This window comes from Diceros bicornis, chromosome 17, assembly GCF_020826845.1.
Source record: "Diceros bicornis minor isolate mBicDic1 chromosome 17, mDicBic1.mat.cur, whole genome shotgun sequence".
Taxonomy (NCBI): domain Eukaryota; kingdom Metazoa; phylum Chordata; class Mammalia; order Perissodactyla; family Rhinocerotidae; genus Diceros; species Diceros bicornis.
Window position 1 is genome coordinate 35963994 of NC_080756.1, and position 27608 is coordinate 35991601.

Consider the following 27608-nt stretch of genomic DNA (forward strand, 5'->3'; position numbering starts at 1 on the left):
TGCACTACAGATGATAAAAAAGGTTTGCAGAATCAGCAGTGAGTTGCTAGCCAATTCCTAAGGAATATAGATCGAACTTGTTGCTAAGTACTAGTATTGTGGTAAGAAGAGACAAAAAGCCCCAAAAATAAACTATATGTAATAATAAAGGTAAGCATTGTTTTCAAATTAAATTGGAGACCATACCAATTTTATTCACTCATCTTTATTGATAAAATAGGTCCTATGCAGTACATACTCTCAGACATAAATTTAAGGTTCTGCTTTAAAAAAAAAAAAGTATGGGATGGAAAACTGTTGCTATATAACAAAGTAAATGTCTTTAAACACAAAGATCTTAAAATTATATCCAAGTAAGAACACCAAGAATAAATTAACTCAACTTATTTGTTTACAAAAATAATTATTTATCAAGTAATGTTTTATAATAGAGCTGCCTCAATGAACTGCCTCAGACTAAATCTCAATGGTGTAACTTATTTTCTTAAATTCTGACTTGGGATGAAAACTATATAAATGAATGTACTGTCAAAGTAAGGGCTACTTTCCCAAAAATCAATAGAAAGATTTAAAAATAAAAACTGTCATTTATTTATAAAATATCAGTTAAGGCCTCTGAATGAGAAAGGAAATCTAATGTTAGGGCCATTAGCCCTTTTCTATTCAATTAGCCCCATCGACCCCACTTACTCCAAACTTAAGATAGAAAAATTCTGAAGTGAAAAGTAGTTTTGAATTTTACCAATATATGAAATTATACATAAAAATCACCATGTGAATATTTCTTTAACAAATTATATACTCAAAAGTAGAATTTTCTATTGTGCTAATTTTTATATTTAATATAAATGAGTATAACATATTTAATCATATTTGATGCTCTTATTTTATCCTTTTATTCTATAACCACCACAAAATAAGAAAAATTTAGATTTCAATTGATGTTAAAGCACATTTCTATTTCTGGTAGCTTTTAAAAATTTACATACTGGATATGTATTTTGTAAAAAATCAAACAAATACATCTAAATCCATAGATTTTTTCCCCCTTTTGACTGAAAAGTTATAAGAAGAATCTTACAGCCTTGAGGACCATATAGAGCTTAAGAATAGATCCAGAAAAATCATTTTTTTTTGAAATTTTATTTTTTCTGTATCTCTTAAGAGTAATTACTTTTAAAAAAGAGTTCTATGAGGCAGAGGAATTCTCAATTTACTTGGAAATTACCATACCTAGCTTGCTATATCAACTCTGTTAGCTAAATGAGCTACATAATATCCTTAAAGATCAACCAGAGAAGAGAAAAATCTCATCTTCATTACTGATTTAGAACCAAAACTTATTCTTTCAAGAGTAGTTTAACCTACTAAATATGTCTCTTATAAGATCTTCTTTCTTAGAAAGTAGTATTCCTTCTCTTTCATTCCTGAAATATTTCATATACTTAAACAAGTTATGGACAATTGTTAGCTGAGTATTAATTATGGTAAATTAGCTAAAATTAAATTACCTCTTTTGTTTATGGTGCATATAAAAGATTCCTACAGCCTCTCAAACTGAATTTTCTTTGACAAACATTTAAATAATAAAAGTAGACAGGCAATCGTTAAAGCTGAAGTCTCATGGTACATAAGCTATTTGTTAGCCTTTGACACAAAAGACGGAGGATAAAATTTAGCATGACAATCTTCCATTCACAAAACCATGGCAAAATTTGTATTTTAAAATTGGGATACTTTTATGAATTCCCAACATTTACTGGGAATGTGTTTATCCAAGTATCATCCAGAAGGCCAAGAGCACTGCTGAAAGCTCCTGATACGTTCAGCCGTCGCTGTGAAAATCTTTCCTTTGTTCACCAATTAACAAAGGCTTAGTTTTCACTTTTCAATTATATTTTGGAATAAAGTCTACGACCATTAACTATGCATTTTTTGTTGCTATTTCTTAAAAATGTCATTGCCAGTGCACTGTACATATTATAGAAAAAAAAAATAAAGGGCAGCTTGAGATTGATTTTTCTGTTAATTCATTCATTTTAGTAGGCCGGTCCCAGTGACCATTTGCAGCCTGGTAAGAAGCTCGCAGACTTAGAAGCTCTTCAGCTCTTCCGCAGGCTCAGGTCAGTATTGGTCACTAATGCTGACAAAGACGTACCTTCCGACACATCATCTTTCCTAAGGTTCAAAAATGACTCTCGAGTTATTTGAAGGATCTCTCTCAAGCCTTTGTTTTCTTGCTGTAAGAAGGCAAACAAAAACAAAGATGGAGTCACCACAGTGGCTATAAGAGAACAAACATAGCTTAAGAAAAGCCAAACATATAAAGGTTTGACAAATAAAAAGCAAGTTCTGTAATTGGCAGAAATGTACTAAATGATATATGCAGTTGAAGCTGACAACTTGAATCCACAGAACACTTTTTTAAAGAGATAGTAATTCTGTGTTCAACGTCTTCCACCACTGCAGAGCCTTCTCATTCATGCAGCTGTAATCGTAGATGGAACCTCAGAAATTGGCTTATTTTACAATCACAGCATGGATGAAGAAAATAACATCTAGATTTATATTTATATAAACTCAGAAAGCCTGTGAATAATACCCCAGGACTAGAACCTCTTAGTACTTTGGTTCTTTTATTACTTTCCATGATAGCATGGAATGCAGGACAAGCCATCTGGTTTGCTTCCCTCACTGGAATTTGACAGTAGCAGGGCTGGCTGAGTAGGTGGTGACATTTTTCAAGAAGGAAAGTAAGTGGCCAAATCTAGCAATGGTAACAACTTTCCCTTTTTTTTCTAGATTAGTTACTGCAAGAAATTTGCAGACATTTAAAAATAACTTTCATAATTTATTCTTTACTACTCTGTCTTTGGTCTTAGAAAGTTTCCGTGGTATAAAGCAGGGATCAGCAAACTACGGCCTGGCTTGAGGCCTGTTATTATAAGTTAAATTTTACTGGAACATAGTTAAGCCCAATCCTTTTTTTGTGTATGGTTGCTTGTGCATTACAATGGCAGAGTACAGCAGTTGCAACAGTGACTGTCTGGTTTGCAAAGCCTAAGAGATTTACTACCTGGCCCTATACTGAAAACGTTTGCTTACCCCTGTTATAAAGAATGACAGAACACTGTATGCTTAGAGAGAGAAATCATTTTTGGCCCTCTATAACCAATTTCTCCATCATGATTTCAAAATGAAGCTTTTCAAGTATAAAAGTCTATTCTACTGATTTGAACTATTCAACATTGTGCATTCATTACCACAAAATCAAGGACAGATGAGACAAGATTTTATACTCCCCAGAAAAATACAAGCGCCCAAAGAATATTATCTGTGGACTAAAAATTTCTTCCCTGCATCACTGTGATCTCTAATAGAATAAAGAAATTTTTAAAATTACTAAATTGAACAAGTATATTCACCTAATAACAGAAGCAACACAGCATCAAAAAATCAGTTTTCTCAAACACAAGTTACTACTGATCCTAGACTCCTTCATTACTGTATAAATGGTCTTGCATTGTACACCCATATAACCAGTATCCAGATTAAGAAAAAGAACATTACCAGTATCCCACAAAAGTACATAAATATTTAAAAATGGGATATATTTTCTGGCATAAATCTTTGTATGGACAGTTGTCACCTACATTTGCAATTTAAAACTTACTTCAAGTTGAAGTATTCGTTCCTGTTCCTTGCAACCCTGTTGCTCGTCAATTTCAATGGCTTTCCTCATTACTGCTGCCATTTCAGTTATCTGGTCAACATGTGCTTGTAATTCCTGAAAAAAAGAAATGGGAGTTGCAAATCAGTGAAACACTTCATTATTTTTATTTTTGGATCCTCTCCTTTTTATAAAATCTGCATTGCCACTTAATATGAATGCAATATTCTTACATTGTCATTTAACATGAATGTAATATATCAAACAGATATTTATAAGAAAGTTGACTGACCATGAACGTGCTTTTGAATCAGATTTCTGTTAGGACTAAAATTAAGGATAAGCAGCACAATACAACTAAACTCACTAGCAAAAATAGTACTCATATGTCACATTGCTCTCACCACAAACGATCAGCAACTTTTTCTTTTTTGCACCTACATATATTATTGATCAAAGTAACGGTGACGCATTCAATCTCTTTTCCCCTGAAGTTTTCACGATTTACAAATCTTTTCTGTATTATCCATGCCTAAAAATTGATCTCATTCCAATCCAGAACATTTTCTAGATTATAATCCTCCTTGAGAGCAGGAACTGTATCTTGTTTATATTTGCCTATTATTTAGTGTTCAGTACATAACAGATAATAAATATTGAGTAAAATGAACAGAGTTCAAGTACTAAAATATTAAATGACTTTCTTTGCAAACTGTTCAAAATAAAACTTCAGTATAAAATAGACATCCACATTTCTTTGTGCAGCAAGTAGCATAAATTTCTTCCAATCTCATTCTTATTCGTTTTTGCACACCTACGATGTGCCAGGCACTGTGCTAGGCAATACCAATATGAAGCCTGTTAAGACATGTTCCCTGATTTCAAGGAGCTTACAGTCAAGTGAAAGAGACAGACAAAAGTTTAAAATCAACAGAAATTTGAGAATAATCATTTTCTCAATGAACAGCTTCTATAGACCATTGTTCACTGGCAATCAAAGGTTATTTTATTACATTAAGGCCAAATCTTACACATAAAAGTTAATAGCTTCCCAAATAAATATTGTCTCTTAAATAGTTGTATATACTGTATTTGTAAAAAGGATTTGAACAGGACCTCCCTAAACCTACAAAACTGGTAAACTATAGAAGAAATATGGAGAACAAATAGGAATATCTTTAGTAAACCACACATTTAATACCTTCTTAACCAACAAAAATAATTATATTAACGGGGAAACCTATACAACGCTAGTATGCAGAAAGAAGGCAAAATAAAGGACTAATCTACACAGTTCAATATGGTGCTATTTAAATTTAAATTAATTAAAATCAAATGCATTTAAAAAAATTAACAATTTAGTCCTTCAGTTGCACTAGGGACACTTCAAGTGTTCAATAGCCACATGTGGCTGGTGGCTTCCATATTGAACAGTAACAGATAAAGAACATTTCCATCATTTCAGAAAGTTCTATTGGATAGCTCAGGATTAGATTATGGCAGCAAGAATGATATCAAGACAAACATCTGTCATATTCTGCAATAGTTAAAAAAAAAATGATTAAAATACCTCCCACTGTAAAGGGAGCATAATGTTTAAAAGCAAGTTAAGTACGGATAATTGCAGCAGCAAATTGAATAAGGGTAATGAGTAAAAATTTTGAATACCAACAGCTTTCTCAGTTTATGATTTGGTGTCCTATGGCACTGACCTAGATTAAAAGACTACACAGGAAGCAAATAATTCTTTACCCTTAAAAATGGAAGAAAACAAGATACCACTAATTTTTCCAGGACAGAGCCTGTTCTAACACAATCATCATGAGAAAAAAACCCCCAATAATTCAAACAGAACAGTATTTTTATAAGCCCAGTTCATCGATGGTTCACTTATTACAATAAAATCTTTAGGGAAATATCATAGATCTTTTAATGGGTACGAGAGCGCAAGACCTGTGCTTTCAAAACTGTCGTAAAGGCAAAAAGTGTCAGGAGTGTGATCCTTCAACTGTCTTGAAATGCCTTTCATTTGTAACTTTGGTTTAGGTTTATTTCAACTTTGCTCAATAGAGACCTTCCACAATTAAGTTAAAGAAAAACAAAAGACAGTTAAGACATAATGGAGAGTGTACTACTATACTTATCATAATATCTAAATAAAGGCATTTTTAGTGTGAACTCGAACTAAAGGACTATAAAATATTAAAAATCTGGATTAAAACAGTTCATTTAACAGTTTGATTTAACAAAATTTTTATGAAATCAGATTAACATTACTGCCAAGAAAACACTTTTGGTGTCCAGAAAGAGAATAACTGTTTAAAGCTTACTAAAATTTTGCAGCAACAGTTAACAAGAGCAACAAAACGAAAAGCTGGCCTAACAACCTTTAAAGCCTGCATTTATCTAAGGCTGGGTATGACACAATACACAGAGAATTAATGACAGATTTAAAGTTTCTACACTGAATATTTTTGCACGGCCATCAAAAGCACAGCATTTCTTAAAACAATTTCATTTATTTGCTGATTTAATCTGGCAGCAAAATTCAACGTAAAAGAACTTTTTAAATGGAGCCCCCCTTCCATCCACACCCCAAAAGTTGACTGTTTTATTTAGTGTACATTCTGATTTCCTTCCAAGTGCCTCCTCTCCAGTCCATGTTGAGATGCTTCAAGGATGTGTCGAGATGCATCAAGGAAGAATCCTTCGGAGTTGTTACGATGTACCATGTCAATCTGTAGTATAGAGTCATTATAATGTTAATACGGATATTATCCGTAATTTAAAAACTGAATGAGTGTTAGTTCATGCGTGTTAGCCAACTGTTTGAAATGTTTGCTTTTTTAAAATTTCCAAAAAGGCATCTGTTCAAAAATAATGTAAAAATGAGTATTTGGATGAAAATGAGTTCTCAAACATTTTACTGATTTTTAAATGAGTGCTGAAAAACTTCTAGGTGAGGGCAAAATTCTATATTACAGTAGTCTCAAAAGGGTCTCTTACTCAAAAATGCTGTTACATGTTAACTCTGTTTGTCACCCCTAAATGTGATATAAAATTATTTTTGTGTTTAGGCATATCAGCACTAGCACCTAAACATGTCCTGGAATCTCATATTTCTGTGCCTTTATCACACAAGTTTCTCTGCTCATCCACTTCTGCTTATGGCCCCCCACCCCAATAATTAATTCAAGGCTGGATTTAGATGGATTTCTTCCTTTCCTTGACACATTCCCAGATTCTCCTCATGAGAAATAATCTTGCTTCCTCTAGTATTCCAGTAACAATTCATATCTCTATTTTAGGATTCATCACATCCTACCTTATATTAGATGGTTATGTTTGTATCTGTATCTCCCAATACACTGTAAGCTCCTATGGTAGAGTAACAGAACTTATTCATTCATTCATCTTATTATTAATAATAACTAAGCCAGTGCAGGTGTTAATAAATGTTTAATTGAGTCGAAGTGTCTCCTTTTTGGGAAAAATCAAAATCACAAACATTAATATGTATTAGTTAGAATTAATAACAAGTAACTGAACAGTCATTTTATGAAAGGCAAGGATCAGCACTTAGATGAAGAATTCAATCTACATAATGAAAAAGGATGGCTTACAGCTATCTTAAGAAATGTTTAACTTTGCTAATTAATAAAACAGCTCTGGTGAACGGTAAAATCTAATGTGTTTTAGAAAACATTTGCTTCTGTCGTAGATGCTACCAGATGGGACTAGCAAGTTGCAGTATCTTATTCTAAGCACTTTGAGTATTCTTATCTTTAGATCTTAAAAAATTTATTTCTTAGGTTATTAAACATAAGGGCCTTTTGGAATTTCTCAAGATTACATTTATTTTACCAATAATTTTAAGTCAATTCATCTTTGCACCTTAAAAAAAACTTTTGAGTTATACATTTAAATTTAAATGTTTTTATAATGATCGATCTCATTAACAACAGATACACTTTATATTCAAAAGATTGCCACTTAAATATCCAAGATTTTCCTTTTGTTTAGGAAATGAATAGCATAATTAGATAACATTAAACCCATATTTGTTAATTTAATTTATTTTACTATTTGACACAAGAAGTATCTATTACTAACTTCTTTAATATGTAAAGTTGTCACACAAAGATCTATTTACTAGGTATTTAATTTTAATAGAATAATTAATAATTTAAAAATACATACAAGCACCAAGGTGGAAGAAATATTTTAAAGAATCTAAAATGTGTTTCAATAACTGGGAAAGATAGGACCGGCCCGGTGGTGCAAGTGGTTAAGTGCATGCGCTCTGCGGCAGCGGCCCGGGGTTCGCCGGTTCGGATCCTGGGCACGCACTGATGCGCCGCTTGTCAAGCCATGCTGTGGCTGTGTCCCATATAAAGTGGAGGAAGATGGGCACGGATGTTATCCCAGGGCCAGTCTTCCTCAGCAAAAAAAAGAGGAGGATTAGCAGATGTTAGCACAGGGCTGATCTTTCTCACAAAAAAAAATAAATAAATAATTGAGAAAGATAAAAATGTCTTATAACAATCAATATTTCTTAAATAATATTAGTTATAACTAATAATAGCTCACCATTATCCAATACAGATAATAACCTAGTAATTACAATCTATTCTAATATTTTTATTTCACACCAGCAGTTAAAATTCAGTTTAAAATAAAATGTAAATGGGAAAGGATTATTCTACTTGCCTTCATAGCAGTTGCTAGCAAACATAGGGACATACACAAGGGGACAGACACAGGGACAACAACGAGTAAGATGAACAGAAGGAAAAACACTAATTTCTAACCAGTTCAGCTCTGTCTCTAAAAATGATGTTAACTGATACATGATTTGGCGGCAGGGGGACAAAATTTCAATATATTGGTTCTTTTCCTCTCCTTCACCCCATGGTTTTTCCATTATAATCAGGATTATTTAGAGTCTGGATGAAAATAGTCTTAAGAAAAACAAATAGTCTTCAAAAAAGAAAGTCTTAAGAAAAACAAATCTACCTTTAGCTGCTTTCAGATTTTAGAAAGTTTTATTTTTGCAAGAGATGTCAATACACAAATCTATTAGAATAAATATTTCTTAAAAGCATATAACCTTATAAAAATAATTTTGAATCGAATAGACTTACCTTTATTTTCCAAATAAAGTTTATTTCTGAATATATATTAAAGCTACTAGGGCACAATCAAGCAAAATGATGTGTAATAAGAAATGCAAAAAATAAGGAAAAGCAGAAAATGTCAAAAAAATGCAGTATTAAATGTCATGTTAGATACCTGTGATTTTAAAAAATAATCTGAACACAAGTTAACCGATTGTCCTTCTTTTCCATTTCAAATTATATGTATAGAATGGATTACCTTGGAGTGCTGCTCTTTTAACTTCATTATTATACCCGGATCATCTTTTTTGCTAGCCATTAGCAATCTAAACATTTGCTCTCGATACTTGCTCATTATAAGTTCCAAGGCAGACTGATGTTCTTCCAGGGATGTACGTAATTCTATCAGGAATAACAGTATATTTTATTCAAATGAATTAAAGATGTATAAAATATTCTCTTCCACATTACATTTATCAAAAAAGCAACTTATAAAGAGGGTATTTTAAAAAGAAAACACGATGTATAAAAATCTAGCCATATAGAAACAAAAGATACCAAATGAAGTCCTTCATCAGTTTTTTAAATTATCATTTTAAACTCATTTTTTGAGAATAATTTCAACAAACATTTACTGAATGATTAAGTATCAGATGATGCTTTGTATTAGGAATACCAAAAGACTATGGAACTTGGAGTCTAGCGGAGAAAACAAATACATAAATAATCACAACACAACGTGGTAAGTATAGAGTGGAGCTCTATTCAAATATATAAGAGAAGTCTGTGGGGAGAAATTGGTGAAAGCTTCACAGAAGTACAATATTGAGATGAACTTGCATTCTTTGAGCTGAAAAATAAAGGAAAGGGCATTCTAAGCAGGGAGACATGAAAGTGGATGGTGGGTGGATAAGAAAATAAGCATACAGTGAAGGTTCTTAAGCAAAAGAATAACATGATCAGATATATTTTTGAAAAATCAATCTGACGCCCGTGTTGAAGATGGATTGGAGGGGGAAAAGAGACTGGAATCAGGGAGACCAATTAGGATATTTCAGGCAAGAGACTATCAACACCTAAGCTGGGGGCCAAAAGAGTGGGACTGCAGAGAATGAAACTGAGTTATTTCATAGGTAACAACAATGGTGCAAACTAGACAGTGAAGATGAGAATCTAAGATGACTCCAAGCAAGGTAGACATTCATATATAGGACAGGATAAAGAGCAATAAATATGATTTAGGCATATGGACTAGAAATGAGATTAATGTCAAAATGTAAATTTAGTTGGCCATTTTCACATTTTTGAAAATATTAATTGGTCTCAAGTTGACAGTACAATTGCAGATTAAAGTTTTCTTTTTATTTGTTATCCATAGTGATAATATATCTTGCCTTTGTTCTCCTGTTGCAATTCTCTGATTTGTTTGTTTTCTTGCTGGATTCCCATAACTAATGTGGACCGTGGCCGATGTCTTGCAACTTCATTAAGTTCTTGAATTTCTTCCTGATACTAATAAAAAGATTAAAAAACAACATGTGGGGAGAAAATATTTGAAAATATATATCTGAGATATATATCTGATAAGGGTTTAGTATCCAGAATATATAAAGAACTCTTATAACTCAACAATAATAAGAAAAAAAAAAATTAAAAAAACAGGCAAACAAGATGAACAAGTTCTGGGGGTCTAATGTGTAGCATGGTGACTAGAGTTAACAATACTGCATAATATCCTTGAAAGTTGCTAAGACAGTAGATCTTAAATGTTGTCACCACACACACACAAAAGGTAAATTATATGAGGTAAGAGAGGTGTTAACTAATCTTATTGTGGTAATTATTTTGCAATATATATGTGTATCAAATCATCTTGTTGTACCCCTTAAACTTAACACAATGTTATATGTCATTTATATCTCAATAAAGCTGTAGAAAAAAAATAGGCAAAGAATTTGAAGAGACATTTCTCTAAAGAAGATATACAAATGGCCAATAAGCACATGAAAAGATGCATTAGTCACTAGGGAAATGTAATTCAACACAACAATGAGATACCACTTCACAACCACTAGGATGACCTTAATCGAAAGGACAATAACAAGTGTTGGAAAGGATGTGGAGAAACCATCATATACTGTTGATGGGTGTAGCTACCTTGGAAAACAGTCCAGCAGATCCTCCAAAAGTTAAACACACAGTTATTATATGACTCATCCATTCCACTCCCAGGTACATACCCAAGATAACTGAAAACATATGTCCACACAGAAACCTGTACACAAGTATTCATAACAGTATTATTTATAATAGCCAAAAAATAGAAACATTCCAAATGTCCATCAACCGATGAATGGAGAGACACAATGTGCTGTACCCTTACAATGGAATACTATTCGGCAATAAAAAGGAACGAAGTACTGATACATGCTACAACATGAATGAAACTTGAAAACATTACCTTAAGAAATAAGTCACAAAAAGCCACATATTGTATGATTCCATTCATATGAAATGCCCAAAATAGGCAAATCCACAGAGATAGAAAGATTAGTGGTTGCCAGGGATTGGGGGAAGGGAGAGCTAGGGAATGACTCCTAATGGATACAGGCTTTTGGGGTGATGAGTATGTTCTGGAATTAGATAGTGATGATGGTTGTACAACCCGTGAATATACTAAAATCCAATGAATTGTACCCTTCAACAGGGTAAATTTTATGGCATGTGAATTATATCTCAATAATAATGATAATAAAAGAACATGTGCAAAAGAAATCCAAAATTGTCTTTTTTTAAATAAATGGGAAGCTAACTTTAAAATTGCACTCCTCTATTTTCAGGTGAGTTTGATGAGCCACTTAGTAACGTATTCATTATAAGATTCCTGGTTAACTTTGGTTGTTACACTCCTTTTTTTACAACTCAATAGCAGATATATGTTCACTGGAATGCATGAGTCAAGCTAGACAGTTAGGGAGGTATGTAATCTGTTTAGGGCAACAGAGTTGCAAAACAATAAGTAAACTTGCTCCATTATGTCCAGTAGCTTTGTTAAAAGGAGTATCCCAGGGTTGCTTCCTTTTACAAAATGGATGAGTTTCACAACAGGAGGCTATGAATACACATTCTCCTCCACTGATTTCCATCATAATATCAGAGATTTTATAATTCTCTTAACAGTTAAAAATTTTTATCAGAAGAGAGCTTAAAATAGTAGCTAAACTCCACGGCCTACCGGAAAGTTCTTATACAACAGTAAAGATAACAGGAAGTGAAGCCCTTTTCATTTCTTCTTTAATTGGCATCATTAAATGAAAAATAAGGTAGCAAGTACAAATGCAATAACTGCACAAGGTGTAAACCAGATACTGCCTTGCATCATTTCCAAAAACTATTTTGTTGTTAAATGACATCACCTAAGTACTTTTATAAAGAAAAATATAAACATTTCTACATTATAAAAATATGAGACACAGTAAAACATGTCAATACTAGTAAAAGATATTATCTGGTGTTTGTCAAATGTATCTACACCTAATAAATTAACATATTTTCTAAATTCAAATATGCATTTCTGTGAGAAAAACAACTGATCAAGTCTACAGGTTTTAGAATATATATACATATCTATGTCACCTGAAAGTGACAAAATTGTATTTTAATCTAAAACTGAAACATACAAATCAAACTACTTTTAAATTTTAGAGAACATTAAAAAAATAATAATTAAGCAGAAGTTTATGATTTAAGCAATACATAAATGTCAATGATAGCTTTTTAAAAAATGGAATCAACGAGAAAGAAAAAAATCAAACCTGCTTCATCGCTTCTACTCTCTTGTTGAGAGCCGTGGTTTGCTCAATCAGAGACTCTGCGGCATCGTCGTGATCTCTCAATCTTTCCACAAGAGCTTTAGCATCAGCAAGTGCCTTCTCAATTGTGCAACTCATTTCTAAAGGAATACCTATAATTAAAATCAAAATCAAGACTCAAAACAAAGCCAGCATATCATCTTATTTTAATTTCACATGAACACAGATATGCTTCTTAAGCTACACTTGTTACAGGACTGTTCATTGTCTGAGGAGAAAAACCATCTAAGAACACCTGTGGTTTTGCTTCTGTTAGGATGGCACAAGCTTGAAAGTGAATTTATAATATTAAAAAAAATTGGAACATATGTAAATGATGTGTAGACATAATCAGAATGTATTTAAAACATCTGAATTTATGGTGGAGAAAAAAACACATCCAATGAATATATTTTACATTGTATAGAAATTGTGCTCTTCATGAGGGCACGCCCTATCTTGTCATTTGTGAAAAACGTCACTATACTAGTCTGTATTCTGTGGTCAATGATTGTCAGTCTCTGTCTCTGACCATAAGATCCTTGATAGCCTTTGCTTGGTCATGTGACCTGAGGCACTGTTCACAAACATATACTACTGACCAGCCAAAGAGGTCTCTATGTGTCATGCTATGTCAAAGTGTCAACCTTCTTCTGGAGGAACTTCTACTTATATAAAGTTGCATTATAATCCTAACTCTTGCACTTTCCTTAGTAAATGGCAAAAAAAAGTTTTGACTTAGAACAATGCTGACCATTATGGGAAACTTTTGATATGTTAAAATCAATAAATAATATGTTTACGAGGAGCTCAAAAAATTAAGAGACAAAATATGAAATAGCCAATAGTTAGCTTCTTCAATTGGTATGCTGAGACCTCAAAACAAAATTTTAATTTTAAAATAATCTCGCTCAAAAACTTTAACTTTACCGTCCTTGAATTTTTCTCTTTCTACTAAGTTTTACCTTACCTTCTATATTAGCCACCTTTTCTTCAGAGTTTTCTCAAAAAATAAAATCACACTGTAAAGTTACAAGGACAGAAGCCAGGTCTATAAAAGTTAAATTAGGGTCGGCCTTGTGGCTTAGCAGTTAAGCACATGTGCTCTGCTACTGGCGGCCTGGGTTCGGATCCCAGGCGTGCACCAAGACGCACCGCTTGTCCGGCCATGCTGAGGCCGCATCCCACATACAGCAACTAGAAGGATGTGCAACTATGACATACAACTATCTACTAGGGCTTTGGGGGGAAAAAAGGAGGAGGATTGGCAATAGATGTTAGCTCAGAGCCGGTCTTCCTCAGCAAAAAAAGGAGGATTAGCACGGATGTTAGCTCAGGGCTGATCTTCCTCACACACACACAAAAAAAGTTAAATTAAAACTCTGGTATAGATCCAAGTTAAGGGCTGTAATTAAGAGCTATAATTTTCATCACCTTTAGAAAGGCAGAAATTTGCTAGAGAATGCAGGACTTTGTTACATACTACTGCACTGGACTATAGATAGTTCAATTAATTATTAGCCCCTCAGATACAGAAAAATGCAGCAAGGTAGAAAAGAGAAGATTTAAATAACTCAACTATGTAAAAGTAAAAAAAAAAAAGAAAAAAGAAAACACAACACATCAGGCAGTTTTGGTAGGTTTTCATTTAAGGTTATATTTAACAGAGATTCAAAATTGTAAACTAAATGAAAATGAAAAAATAGACTTCAGAAAACATTCAAACAGTATTGTTAGTTATACCCAACAGCTGAAGCAAAGGGCATATTGTCCTGTTATTATAAATAGGTTCAAACCGAATAAGAGGATTTAATCAAAATAAAATGTAAAAACTGCCAATTTAGAAAATATGAAATATATGACTGGACATTTCCAGAGAGATTTAAGAATTAAACAAGTTGGAAATTAATACAATTTCTGGCTCTCTAGATAAAACCACCAAAAGATTTGTCTTCTAAGATTTGAGAGGTTTAGATAAGGGTATTGAAAATACAATAAGCAAAAGGGCCATTAAAGGAACCAGTGTCCCATAGTGGCTAAAACACAAAAGGACAACTATCCAAAATCTGTCCAAGATGCTGCTCCCAGGGAGACATTAATAACCAACAATGCCCTGTCCTTCATCTAAACTTCCAATGGGAATCACCTAAAATTATAGATGGACAATATTACGGCTTTCTTATTTATACGCGAGTCACTTTGTCTCCCATTAATCCCACTACTGTAGAACCCCAGATCCTCCAGAGTAAAATTTTAAAGTTACCTGTAAAGCAAAAAAAGAAAGGGGGGGGGGGCAAATTGATTTGAATAAGTAAAAAAAATTAAAAACAGAAAACACATTTGTCTTACAGTAAAAATAACTGGTTGTAACAGATGGTGAAAGGAAACGATAAAAAAACAAATTTGAAAGACTAGAGAAAATTGTAAAAGACTGAATAAAGGAAGAATAAAGTTTATCTTGGTTTAATAGAACAACTCAAGTATGTACTAGGAATCTCTAACAATCCCAGTCCCAGCCTGCAAACGATATTATTGGGACCACTATCAGAAGAATACTTCTTTATCCTCTGTAACACAACATCTACAAATTTATTTATTTATTTATTTATTTTGAGGAAGATCAGCCCTGAGCTAACATTCATGCCAATCCTCCTCTTTTTGCTGAGGAAGACTGGCCCTGGGCTAACATCCGTGCCCATTTGCCTCCACTTTATATGGGATGCCGCCACAGCATGGCTTGACAAGCGGTGCATCGGGGCGCGCCTGGGATCCGAACCCGGGCTGCCAGCAGTGGAACGCGCACACTTAACCGCTACGCCATGGGGCTGGCCCTACAAATTTAATAGATAGGATCTGTTTCCAAATAAAATGCACTGAGGCTCCTACGTATAATCAGATAATAGGAGACCAAGGCATGAAAATACCTATATGTACTGTTTATAATTCAATAAATTGCCAAAAGAAAAAAAAAAGCTATGCTTCCAGAATCCTCTGGGCAAAAGAATCCACAGACAGAGAGATTAATTGGAACAGAGCCCTGAATCTAGATGGAGTCTTTCTAGATAATCATAAATCTTTCTTTTTGAAATATAAAAGGTTATGCTGTGTTCCGGGGATAGTAACTCAACGACATGGCACTAAAGACCCATTGCCTCTTAAATCCTATGCTTTAATTCAGTAGCTAAAGCCTAGCTTCCTTGCCTCAGAGCAATCACAGGCCTCAACTAAATTAGTCAAAGCATCTTCAGAGCTTGTACTAGGTCTTGAAACCTAATGTTACCATACGTAGCAAATCTATTGCTAAAGGAAATCACCCTAATTTTTCTACTAGTTAAACAATTATGAAATATTGTTACTCTCTTCTTTTCATGTTCCCATCCACTGATATAATACTCTTACTCCGACACCCAGATTTACTGAAAGAAAATCTCATGATTGTTTCCACAAATCAATTACTATCCAAGCCCAAAACAAAACTTCTGAATTCTCTAGTACCAAATCTTGACTTTACTGTTTGTTAATGGGTTTTATATTAAACACAAAAAGTGACAATACCAGGCTTGATATACAATAGGTACTTTAGTCACTCTGATAAAATTCAATTTCTATCAAATGACTTAACCGTGGCCCTCTAAGAGAGAGCAATTTGCTAAAATAAAAGAGTAAATTTACACTCTAATAGCTGGATCATTTTTTAAATAATTTGTTTCTTTGAAATGTTGCAAAGAAAAGAAGTGCCTCAGATATCCCTTAAAAAACAACAAATACATTAACTACTTGATGGCTTGATGCTACTTAAAATAATGAAGGTAGAGACACAGAGTAAAAAAGATACTATACAAACTAATACTACTATACTGTAAATACTATGGATCTACTTTAAAGTATACTATAACCAGACTGCTTTGACTAAAAGTCCTTATGCAAGGGCCTCATATAAAACAACAATAAAATTATAACAAATCCTTGGAGAAGTTAAAGATTCCATCACAGACACACAAAATCTGGCCTGACAAATTCTGAAAAGAAACATGGGATGATAAAGTTGTAAAATCTCTGAGGATACGAGCTGCCACAGTCAGAATGGCTACCCGACAGCACCAGATAAAACCTCAAATGGACACTAGAAACTCCATGAAACATCTCATTCCAGTAGGAAAAAAACTGGTGACAACATTAAACACTGATGGTAAAATTTTTTGGATAGCAGAGGATGTGGCCCAGTGCATGACTTATTTGTAAATAAATTAACAGAAAAACTGTAAAGGTGAAGCAAGGACTAAAACTATTTCTAAAGGATTTTTTGAACATCTCCTAATGGATTTTATAGGGTTGCCTCTCTCTATAGTTTAGGACTATGTAACATTCCTAAATATGCTTATGCTCTGGATAGGTTGAAAAAGTCCTCTGTTGAAAAGTCAAAATACTCACAATGATTAAAATACTATTATAGTTTGTGTTTCCTACCAAGGACATTCTCACTTGTCAACCAAGTAATATGGAAACATATTTAACTGGAACAGTTATTTATGAATTTAAATATGTAACACTTTGCCTCTTTCTCAGAAATCTTCCTGTCTTCATCATTCCCAGTCCTCAACAAACCCCAAACAGGATAAATCCAAGAAGGTCCAACATCAGACACATCATAATTAAATTTCTGAAAATTAAAGACAAAAAAATCTTGAAAGCCACAAGAGAAAAATGATACATTACTTATAGAGAACCAACAATGTGAAGGGCTGTGGATCTCTCATTAGACATCATAAAGGCCAGCAGCAAATGGAACACTTAAAGCTCCTGAAGGAACAGAACTGTCCACCCAGAATCCTACATCCAGGAAAGATATCCTTCACACATGAAGGTAAATAAATATCATTCTCAGATGAAAAAAGAATTAATTTCTAGTAGATTTGTTCTAAAGGAAATTATTCAGAGAAGCACAATGAAATCAGAAGAGAGACTCAGAGCATCAGGAATAAAGGAAGAGTAATAGAAATAATAAATTACTAGGCAAATATATCAAACTATTTTCTTGAATGCTTTAAAATGTTTGACGTTTGAAAACAAAAATTATAACTTTTGCCTGATGGAATTTTCAATTTTTGTAGATGTAATATAGAACATAACTAAAATATAAAAGCAGGATGGTAAATGGACCTATATAGTGATAAGTTGTCAATATTTCACTTCAAATTATAAAATGTCAATTGTAGGTAGACTGTTAAAAAGTTATATGTAAACTGTAATTCCTAGAGAAATTCCTTAAAAAAAACTGTACAGAGATAATAGTCAAAACCACAACAGTTGAATTAAAAATCCAAATAATCCAATAATCAAAAAAAAAAAGGAGAAAAGGGGCAATAAGGGGACAAAACATTGAAGGAACAAAGAGGAAACAAATGATAAGATGATGGACTTAAATCCAAACATATTAATAATTGCACTAAATATAAATGTTCTAAACACACTAATGAAAAGATAGATTATCAGAATGAATTAAAAAACAGGACCCAACTATATGCTGTCTATATGAAACTCACTTCAAATATGATATAGGTAGGTTAAAAGTAAAAAGATGGAAAAAGAGACACTATATAAACACTAATAAAAAGAAAGCCAGAGTGCTAATAATAAGCACATGAAAAGATGCTCAACAGGATTAGCTATTAGGGAAATGTTAATCAAACCCACAATGAGATATTTTACACCTACTAGGATGGCTATAATAAAAAGACAGATAACAAGTGTTGGCTAAGATGTAGAGAATTTGGAACTTTTATAAACTGCTGGTTGGGAGGTGAAACGATGCAGCCACTTTGGAAAACAGTCTGGCAGGTCCTCAAAAGGTGAAACATACAATCCAGCAGTTCTATTCCTATGCATACACCAAGAAAATGAAAACATGTCCATGCCAAAAATTGTACATGACTGTCCAAAGCAACATTATTCATAATAGCCAAAAAGTAGAACTAACCCAAATGTCCATCAACTGATGAATGAATAAAAAAAATGTGGTACATCCAAGCAACGGAATATCTTCTTTGGCCAAAAAAAAAAAAAAAAAGGAATGATGTATTGGCACATGCTACAACATGGATGAAAACTGAAAAAATTATGCTAAGTCAAAGAAGCCAGTCAAAAAAGATCACACATTTTACCATTCCATTTATATGATGTCCAGAAGAGGCAAATCCATAGAGACAGAAAGTAGATTAGAAGTTTTCTAGGGGGGAGGAGAGGGGGATATTGAGAGAGGTGGGAGGAATGGGGAGTGACTGTTAATGAGGACAAGATTTCTTTTTTGAGTGATGAAAATATTCTAAAATTGACTGTGGTGATGGTTGCACAACTCTGTGAATATACAAAAACCCAATAAATGCTGCTTTAAGTGGGTATTCACCCATTTAAATGGTATGGGAATTATAGCTCAATAAGGTATAGAGTATATGAATTATATGGAACAAAGGTATTATATTAAAAAAAGAAAAGAAAAAGAGCTGGAGTGGCTATTAATATCTAGATGAAGTAGACTTTAGAGAAAAGAAAATTACCAGGGACAAAAAGGGCATTACATAATGACAAAAGGGCCAATTCACCAAGAAGACATAAGAATCCTAAATGTATATGTACCTAACTAGAGAGCTTCAAAATATGTGGAACAAGAAGTGAAAGGATAAACAGACATATCAACACTTACTGTTGAAAACTTCAACACTTTTTTTCCTTAGTAATTGATAGTACAGTACTTGTACACAGAAAAATCAGCAAGAATATAGAAGAAATGAACAAATACCATCAACTAAGTGGATTGACTTGATATTTATAAAATGCTATGACCAAAACCAGCAAAATACACATTATTTTTAAGTGTACAAGGGACATTCACTAGGATAGATCATAGTCTGGATCATAAAACAAACCTTAACAAATTTAAAAGAAGTGGTGTCATATAACTTATGTTCTCTGACCATACAAGAATTAAACTAAAATAAACAACAAAGAGGTAACAAGAAAATCTCCAAACATTTGGAAATTAAACAACACACTTATAAATAATCCATAAGTCAAAAAAGAAGTCTTTTTGGGGGGCTGGCCCTGTGGGGTAGTGGTTAAGTTCAGCATGCTCCACTTTGGCGGCCTGGGTTCACGGGTTCAGACCCTGGGTGCGGACCTACACCACTTGTCAGCCACGCTGTGGCGGTGACGCACATACAATATAGAGGAAGACTGGCACAGATGTTAGCTTAGGGACAACCTCCCTCAAGCAAAAAAAAGAGGAAGATTGGCAACACATGTTAGCTCAGGGTGATTCCTCAGCAAAAAAAAAAAGTCATCTTTTTGGAAATCAGAGAATATTTTGATCTAAGGAAACATGAAAATACAAGATATCAAATCTTGGCATGCATGTAAAGCAGTACTTTGAAGGAAATTTATAGCATTAAATTCTTTTATTAGAAAATTTTTGAAAAATCTCAAATCAATTATCTAAGCCTCAACCTTATGAAACCAGGAAAAGAAGAGCAACAATAAACCCAAAGTAAATAGAAAGAAGGAAATACTAAAAGAAAAGAGCAGAAGAAATCAGTGAAATTGAAAACAGGAAAGCAACAGAGAAAAACCAATGCAACCAGAAACTGGTTCTTTGAAAAAGCAAATAAAGTTGATAAACCTCCAGCAAAACTGATCAAGGAAAAAAAAAAAGAGCGAGAGAGAAGATATAAATTACCAATATCAGGAGTGAAAGATGGGATATCACTGCAGATTCCTAATTTACTAAAAGGATAAAAGAACATAATAATAAATTTCATACACATGAATTGGATAATTTAGATGAAATGGATTAATTCCTTAAAAACCACAAACTACATAAAGTCACACAAAGAGGAAATAGATAACTATTAATAGTCCTATAATATTAGGTATAGTTACTACAGTTATAACTATTAAAGTTCTAACTATTCTATAATAGTCCTAACTACTAAAGAAATTGAATTTGTAGTTAAAAATCTTCTGCAAAAAATCTCAACTCAATGGCAAATTCTACCAAACATATAAAGAAGAAATACTATCAATCTTACACAGCCTCTTTGAGAAAATAAAAGAAAATACTCCCAAACTCATAAAATGATGTCAATTACTGATACCAAAACCAGACAAACACATTCCAAAAAAAAAAAAAACCATAGATCAGTATCCCTCATGAATATAAATACACAAGTCTTCAAGAAGATATGAGCAACTCAAATTCAGCAACATATAAAAAGAACAATATACCATGACCAATTAGGGTTTATCCCAGAATTCAAGGTTGTTTCAATACTTGAAGATCAATCAATGTAATTCACCATAAAAAAACCCACTTGATCATACCAATTGGTTCATTTGAAAAAACACAACATCCTTTCATAATAAAAATTCTCTGCAAACTAGAAATAGAAGAGAATTTCCTCAAATTGAGAAAGGACATTTCCAAAAAAATATAGCAAATACTATACTTAATGGTGAACGACTAAATGTTTTCCCTCTAAAATCAGGAACAAGACAAGAATGTTCCCAATTGTCACTCCTATTCAATATCATACTGGTGCAATAAGGCAAGAAAAGGAAATAAAAGGCATATAGAGTGGAAAAGAAGAAATAAAACTGCCCTTATTCACAGCCAACATGTTGTCTATGTAGAAAATCCCAAAGAATTCAAAAGAGAACTTCTATAACTAATACGTGACTTTAGCAATGTCATAGGATACAAGATTAATACACAAAAAAATCAAGTTTTTTTTAATATATTAGCAATGAACAATTAAGAAAACAAAATTTAAAAAAAGACATTTGCAACAGTTTCAAAAAAAGAAATTTTTAGGCATAAACCTAACAAAACATATGTAGGATATGTACACTGATAACTGCAAAATGCTAGGGAAAGAAACCAAAGGAGGGGCCGGCCCCCTGGCTTGGCCGTTAAGTGTGCGCGCTCCGCCGCTGGCGGCCCGGGTTCGGATCCCGGGTGTGCACCGACGCGCCGCTTCTACGGCCATGCAGAGGCCGCGTCCCGCGTACAGTGACTGGAAGGATGTGCAGCTATGGCATGCAACTATCCACTGGGGCTTTGGGGGAAAAAATAAATAAATAAAATTATAAAAAAAAAAAAAAAAGAAACCAAAGGAGGCCTAAAAAAATGGAGAGACATACTGCATTCATAGATTGGAAGACTCAACATAGTGGGGATGTCAGTTTTCCACAACTGATCTACAGATTCCATGCAATTTCCAGTCAAAATCACAGCAAGATTTTTTGGTAGAAATCGACAAGCTAATTCTAAAATTTCTATGAAAATGCAAAGAAACTAGAATAGCCAAAAGAAATTTGAAAACAAAGTTGGAGAAATCATACTACCAAATTTTAAGACTTACTATAGAGTTACAGCAATCAAGAAAGCGTGGTATTGGCAGAGACAGTCAGAACAGAACAGAGTTCAGAAATAAGCCCACAGAAACACGGCCAGTTGATTTTTGAAAAAGGTGCAAACGCAAGTCAAGGAGAAAGGATAGTCTTTTTTCAACCGTTGGAAGACTGGACACCTGTATGTCAGAAAATTAACCCTGATATAATTCTTACACTTCATACAAAAATTAACTCAAAATGGACCATAGATCTAAATGTAAGACGAAAGACAGAGAAAATCTTTGTGACCTGAGGTTAGGCAAAGATTTTTTAGATATGACACCAAAAGCTTGACTCATAAAAGAAAAATTTAATAGACTAGACTTTATCAACATTAGAAACATTTGCTCTGGAAACATACCATTAAGACAGTCTGAAAAGACAAGCTAAGGACTGGGAGAAAATATTTGCAAACTACATATCTGACAAAAGACTTGTATCTAGAATATATAAAAAAACTCTCAAAACTAACAATAAATGATCCACTTTTTAAAATGAGCAAAAGACTTTAACACTTAATCAAAAAGATATATGGATGACAAATAAGCACATGAAAATATGTTCAACATCATTAGCCATTAAAGAAATGCAATTAGAACCTGAATGAGATCCACTACACCCCTACCAAAATGGCTGAAATAGAAAGTACTGACATACCAAGTGCTGGCAAGGATGCAGAACAACTGGAACTCGCATACAATTCTAATGAGAATGCACAAGGATATGACTGTTTTGGAAAATGGTTTGGCAGTTTCCTACAAAGTTAAACATAACTACCCTATGACCCAGCAATATCACTTCTGGGTATTTACTGTAGAGAAATGAGTGGATAAACAAACTGTAGTATATACAGTCCATACAATGGACTACTAATCAGCAATGATATGGAATGAAATACTGATATAGGCAACAACATAGATGAATCTCAAAGCTATTATGCTGAGTAAAAGAAGACAGTCTCCAAAGGTCACATACTGTGTCCACTTACCTGGCACTGCCAAAAGGACAAATCTATAGTGAGGGATATGAGATCAGTAGTTGTCAGGAGTTAGGGTTGGGAAGACGGTGTGGGACAAGGGAGTATTCTGGGATGACAGATAGTTCTGCATCTTGACTGTGGTGGTGGTTACATGACCCTGTGTACCCATTAAAATGAACAGAACTGTACTCCAAAAAAGGACAATTTGATGTTAATTTTAAAACAAAAAAAAATCACCCCCTGTTCCCAAGGTTTTGCCTTTGTCTTTAACTCATCTGGTGTTTATTTGCATGTATAGTATAAGGAAGGTATCTACTTAGATTTTCTTTTTCTTATGGGGACAACTAGTTGCCCTAGACCCATTTATTGGATAGTACACTCCTCCCCCACTGAATTTCTTTTATTGAAATATATTTAACATACAACATTATGTAAGTTTAAGGCATAGGAAATGTTGATTTGATACATTTATATATTGTAATATGACTGCCATTGTAGTGATAATTAGCACCTCTATCATGTGACATAATGATTTCTTTTTTGTGGTTGGAATACCTCCACTGAATTTTAATGCCACACCTGTTGTATGTTTTTTCAATAAATGTATGGGTACGTTTCTGAGCTCTCTATTCTATTTCTGGGTCTATTTATCTATCTATCTCTACATCAACACCACACTGCCTCAACTGTTATAGCTGTAAAATAAACTCTTACTATCTGATAGGGCAAGTCAATTTTTTCTTCTTCAAAATTGTTTCACCTATTCTTAGCCTTCTCTCCAACCTAATTCAATCCAAATGGACCTCTAGAGCACTTAGAGTAAAATCAAACTGCTAGGTAATTATTTTAATTAATTCAAACTGTTGGTAGCTTTCTGAACCTAAGGAATACTACCTTATACTGTCTTTTGGTCAACAGGACAAGTGTTATTCCCATTTTATCAATGAGGAAATAGACTCAAGAATTCCAAATGTAAGAAGCTGAATGACAGCACCAAGCAGCAAGAAAGGAGCCAAGCTAGTACCAGAAACAGAATTTCTGACCCCCAATCTAGAGCTCTACTCAGGAGCCAAGGTGGATCCCCACGGCCCTGTTTGCTTTCACCTATATGAAAACCATCTCAGTTTCCCGAGGTGGAAAAACAAAGCAAATTCCCTGACCCTAATTCACCAATGGGACTGCCAAAATATTATAAAAAGTGCATTTCAAGCCAGCAGTAGAAAATAAATGGAAGTGTAAATGAAGATGAAAAAAATAACAAAATTTCAAGTATTTTTCCTTATAACTAATAAAAGCCTAGCATCCATTTTAATTAGGCATCACAGTTAATTATAAGACCAATGAATGTTTACTGATAGGTTTTTTGAAATTACAATTAACATCCACTTTAAAAAACATTGTCTAGATTGCATAATGAAATACTACTATCAAAATGAACTATATTTAAAGTTTGTTTTGTAACTATAACAATATATCTAATTCAGAGAAAGGAATTATAAACATCAGGTAATTCAAAGCATAATTTTATTAGTACTTCAGAAAAACAGTGACACAGAGTTTCTAAGAATATGCCTGTTCATTTCCTGTATGAGAAACCACAGAAAAATTTAAAATATTTTATTATATGTATTTACTATGCCACCATTTTTGAAAACCATTGTGCTTTTCCCCCCTTTTTTGGCTGGTAAGCGGAGTGCGAGGAAGACTGTTTTCCAAACTCTCTAACAAGTTTTAAATTTTTAAAAATAGACTTGTAAAAAAAGGCGTATTCTCAATTTATCTGCCTATTTTTATAGCGCTTGTCTTACCTAGTCACAGTGCACTTACTTACATTACTTTCTATAGGTAGGCCCAAATTCCAGGTGAAATTTTTCTAAAGCAGTTTTCCTCTGCATTAGCCACATTCTTGCCCACTTTACCACCCAAAGACATTCACAGTCAGACTCTTGGCAGAGGGTTCACAACATTCTGCTGCTGATAAAAGAGAAACCACCACCCACCCAAGACACCAACTGCCAGCTGTTTAGTTTTAGATTTTGGTTAAGGAAAATTTGAAGAAATTCAAGTCATTCTTCTTTCTCTTTTATCTATAAATCCTCTATCCTATAGCTGGAACTATACAGAAATATTGTGACTACTGATATACCAGAGATGTGTCTATAAATGTCAACCATCTAGTTTACTCAAAAAATTTTATTGGTTCAGGCAGGTGCCTCTAATGTTAATTAGTAGATAATATTAACAGATACATATGGAAACAGAAAAATAAAAAGGCACAGTTATGTCTTCCTTAGAAACTTATAATTTAAAGACATCAAGAAAGAATGCATGTAATTTACATATAAAAATAAGCACCTTATAGAGACGTCACTGTATTTGAAAGCACAGAAAATTTTCACTGTCCTTGAAAATGATGGAATGAATACATATTTGGAGTTTTATGAAGCAGCTTTATGAAGAAGATGAATTTTTAAAGTTGGAAGGAACAGAATTTGAAAGTAAGGACACAGAAAATTTTTTTTTTAAATACACGTTACCTTAGAATTGTGGCTAAATATAAGCTGCTCATACATATATGTTCAAACAGGTATGATGATTCAAGAAGAAGCTAACCTAATCTGAATCAGTTATTTCTAACCTGTGGGCCAACGAGTCACTGGAAGAGTTGCATGGATGTACACACAGCAAGCATGGTCTGTAACTTAAAATATTTCTCTCACATATGTATCCCATTATTTTTCAAATGTAAACAGATATTAGTATAATAAAATACAAAATCATTTCAAAGCATAGTAGTTTTTTGCCATCATGCATAATCTCAATCAGCAAATACTAAAAGTACAATTACTTGTGTGTTAGGGGTACAGGGTTCCTCATATTCAAAACAGGTCAGGGGCCTTTTAGCTAATATATAAGCTGGCTCCTTCCTATACACTCCTTCTGTCTCTAAAATGCTATAATTTTAAGGAAACTAAGGACTCTTATGGTGGATCTTTAGAATTATTACATTATAAATACGTATACATTTGTATATATAAATAATGCCTGCGACGTGCCAAGCATTGGACTAGCTTTTGTTACAAAGATGAATAAGACATGATTCCAGACTCAAGCTCAAATTGGCAGGAGACAGATACGTGAACAAATAATACAACCTAATAAATACTGCAGAACTGTTTCAAGTGCTTTGGGAGCACAGTGGTATTATCAATATCACCTGGCGGAGTCTGAGAAGACAATGATCTATGAATTGGGTCTTGATAGGTTAGTAAAAAAGAAAAAAAAAAGAAGAGTAAGCATTCTAGACAGACGGTACAGCACATACAAAAGCACAGAGCTGTGAAAATGCACATGTCTGGGGAAACAGCCAGTAGTCTGGTATGGTTGAATATTAAGGTATTTGAAGAAGATGAGACTAAAAAAGGTAAAATGGATTGGGACAGATAATAAAAGGTCTGAATGACATGCTTCACAATTGGGACTTAATTTTCTCAGCAATACGATTATTGACAAAGTTTAACGAAAAGAGTGATATAAAGGGATTTGTATCTCAGAATAACTCTATGGAAGGATGACGGTGGGGAAACCAGTTGGGGAACAAGTGCAATAATCCTGGCGAAAGAAGAAAAAATAATATAGTGCCGTGCGAGTGGAAATGAAGAATCACGGACGACGGTTTCCAGTTTGGACAGCTGGATGGATACTGGTACCATTATCAGAGATGGGATACAGAAGAAAGGCAGGAGGAAAACCAGGAAAAGAGTATTCCTCGGAGGGCAGTTTCAAGAAAGAGGGAATGGTTATCCGTGTCATATGCTGCAAACAGGTAAACTGAAAACCGAAAAGGGTCCCTCTTCCCTCCCCTCAATGGTGAGCCCCAGATGGGTCAGGCAGGAAGAAAAGGCATACGGAGGGCGTGTCCACAGGGTGAGGGCCAAGGCTTTTCATTAAACTTCCCGCACCTCGGTCCCGGAAAGAGGAGGTCAGCGCCGGGGCCGGGGAGAGGAAGTACCGCTCCGAGGAGCGGGGAACCGGCGGAGGGAACGGCTAGGGCCGGCGGCCGGTAACTCAAGAGCTGCAAAGCACCAGAGCGGCCCAGGGGAAGGAAGCTTCTGACCCGCGACGCCCGCTCCTGTCCCTGGATTTATTCCACTTACTCTGCTCTCAATCCCTCGCAGCCGTCAGCTGTGGCGATTAGGACTCAAAGCCTCTGCTAACAGGGACCTATGCACCCAAGAAAAGAGACTCCTCTCGCCTGTTCAGCTTCTTCAGTGAGCAGACGCAGAAGCCGGCAGAGGCAGCAAACCGGCAGCTTCTGGGGTCAGCGGGACTCAGCCCCATCACTGGCGAGGGGAAAACCTCCCCTGACAGCCTCCGACCAGCCCCCTTAGCGCGCCCCAACCTCGCGAGACTTCCTTCCTCGCGTTGCCGTGGGGGCAGAGCCGAGAGATTTATTTGCGGCTTCTCGCTGACATGCGCGAGAGGTGGGGGCGGGTCCCTTCTACGTCCCTCCCTATTAACCTACTCTTAGGCTCTTGCTTGGCCTC

General features: G+C 34.3%; 1 protein-coding gene across 2 annotated transcripts; it reads right to left on the reverse strand.

The window, feature by feature from the left end:
• Positions 1 to 195: 195 nt before the first annotated feature.
• FGFR1OP2 (FGFR1 oncogene partner 2) lies at positions 196 to 27502 on the reverse strand. 2 transcript variants are annotated; one of them, XM_058558621.1, is made up of 7 exons: positions 27219 to 27502; positions 12603 to 12751; positions 10182 to 10299; positions 9047 to 9189; positions 6295 to 6408; positions 3674 to 3787; positions 196 to 2240 (listed from the first exon to the last, which is right to left on the reverse strand). In XM_058558621.1, the coding sequence occupies exons 2-7, from the start codon at positions 12735 to 12737 to the stop codon at positions 2103 to 2105; spliced, it is 762 nt and encodes a 253-aa protein (XP_058414604.1). In that variant the 5' UTR covers positions 12738 to 12751; positions 27219 to 27502; the 3' UTR covers positions 196 to 2102. The 2 variants fall into 2 exon arrangements, with proteins under 2 accessions (XP_058414604.1, XP_058414605.1); XM_058558622.1 differs by lacking the exon at positions 6295 to 6408 and having other exon boundaries at positions 27219 to 27497.
• Positions 27503 to 27608: the final 106 nt, after the last annotated feature.

Excerpts from the sequence above, each read along its gene's own strand:
- FGFR1OP2 (XM_058558621.1), bottom strand. The coding sequence starts at position 12,737 with ATGAGTTGCACAATTGAGAAGGCACTTGCTGATGCTAAAGCTCTTGTG. Across the intron at positions 10,300-12,602 it reads GAGTAGAAGCGATGAAGCAG|TATCAGGAAGAAATTCAAGA; the intron begins GTTTGATTTTTT and ends TCTTTTTATTAG. Across the intron at positions 3,788-6,294 it reads ACTTGGAAGGAAATCAGAAT|GAATTACAAGCACATGTTGA; the intron begins GTACACTAAATA and ends TCTTTTTTTCAG.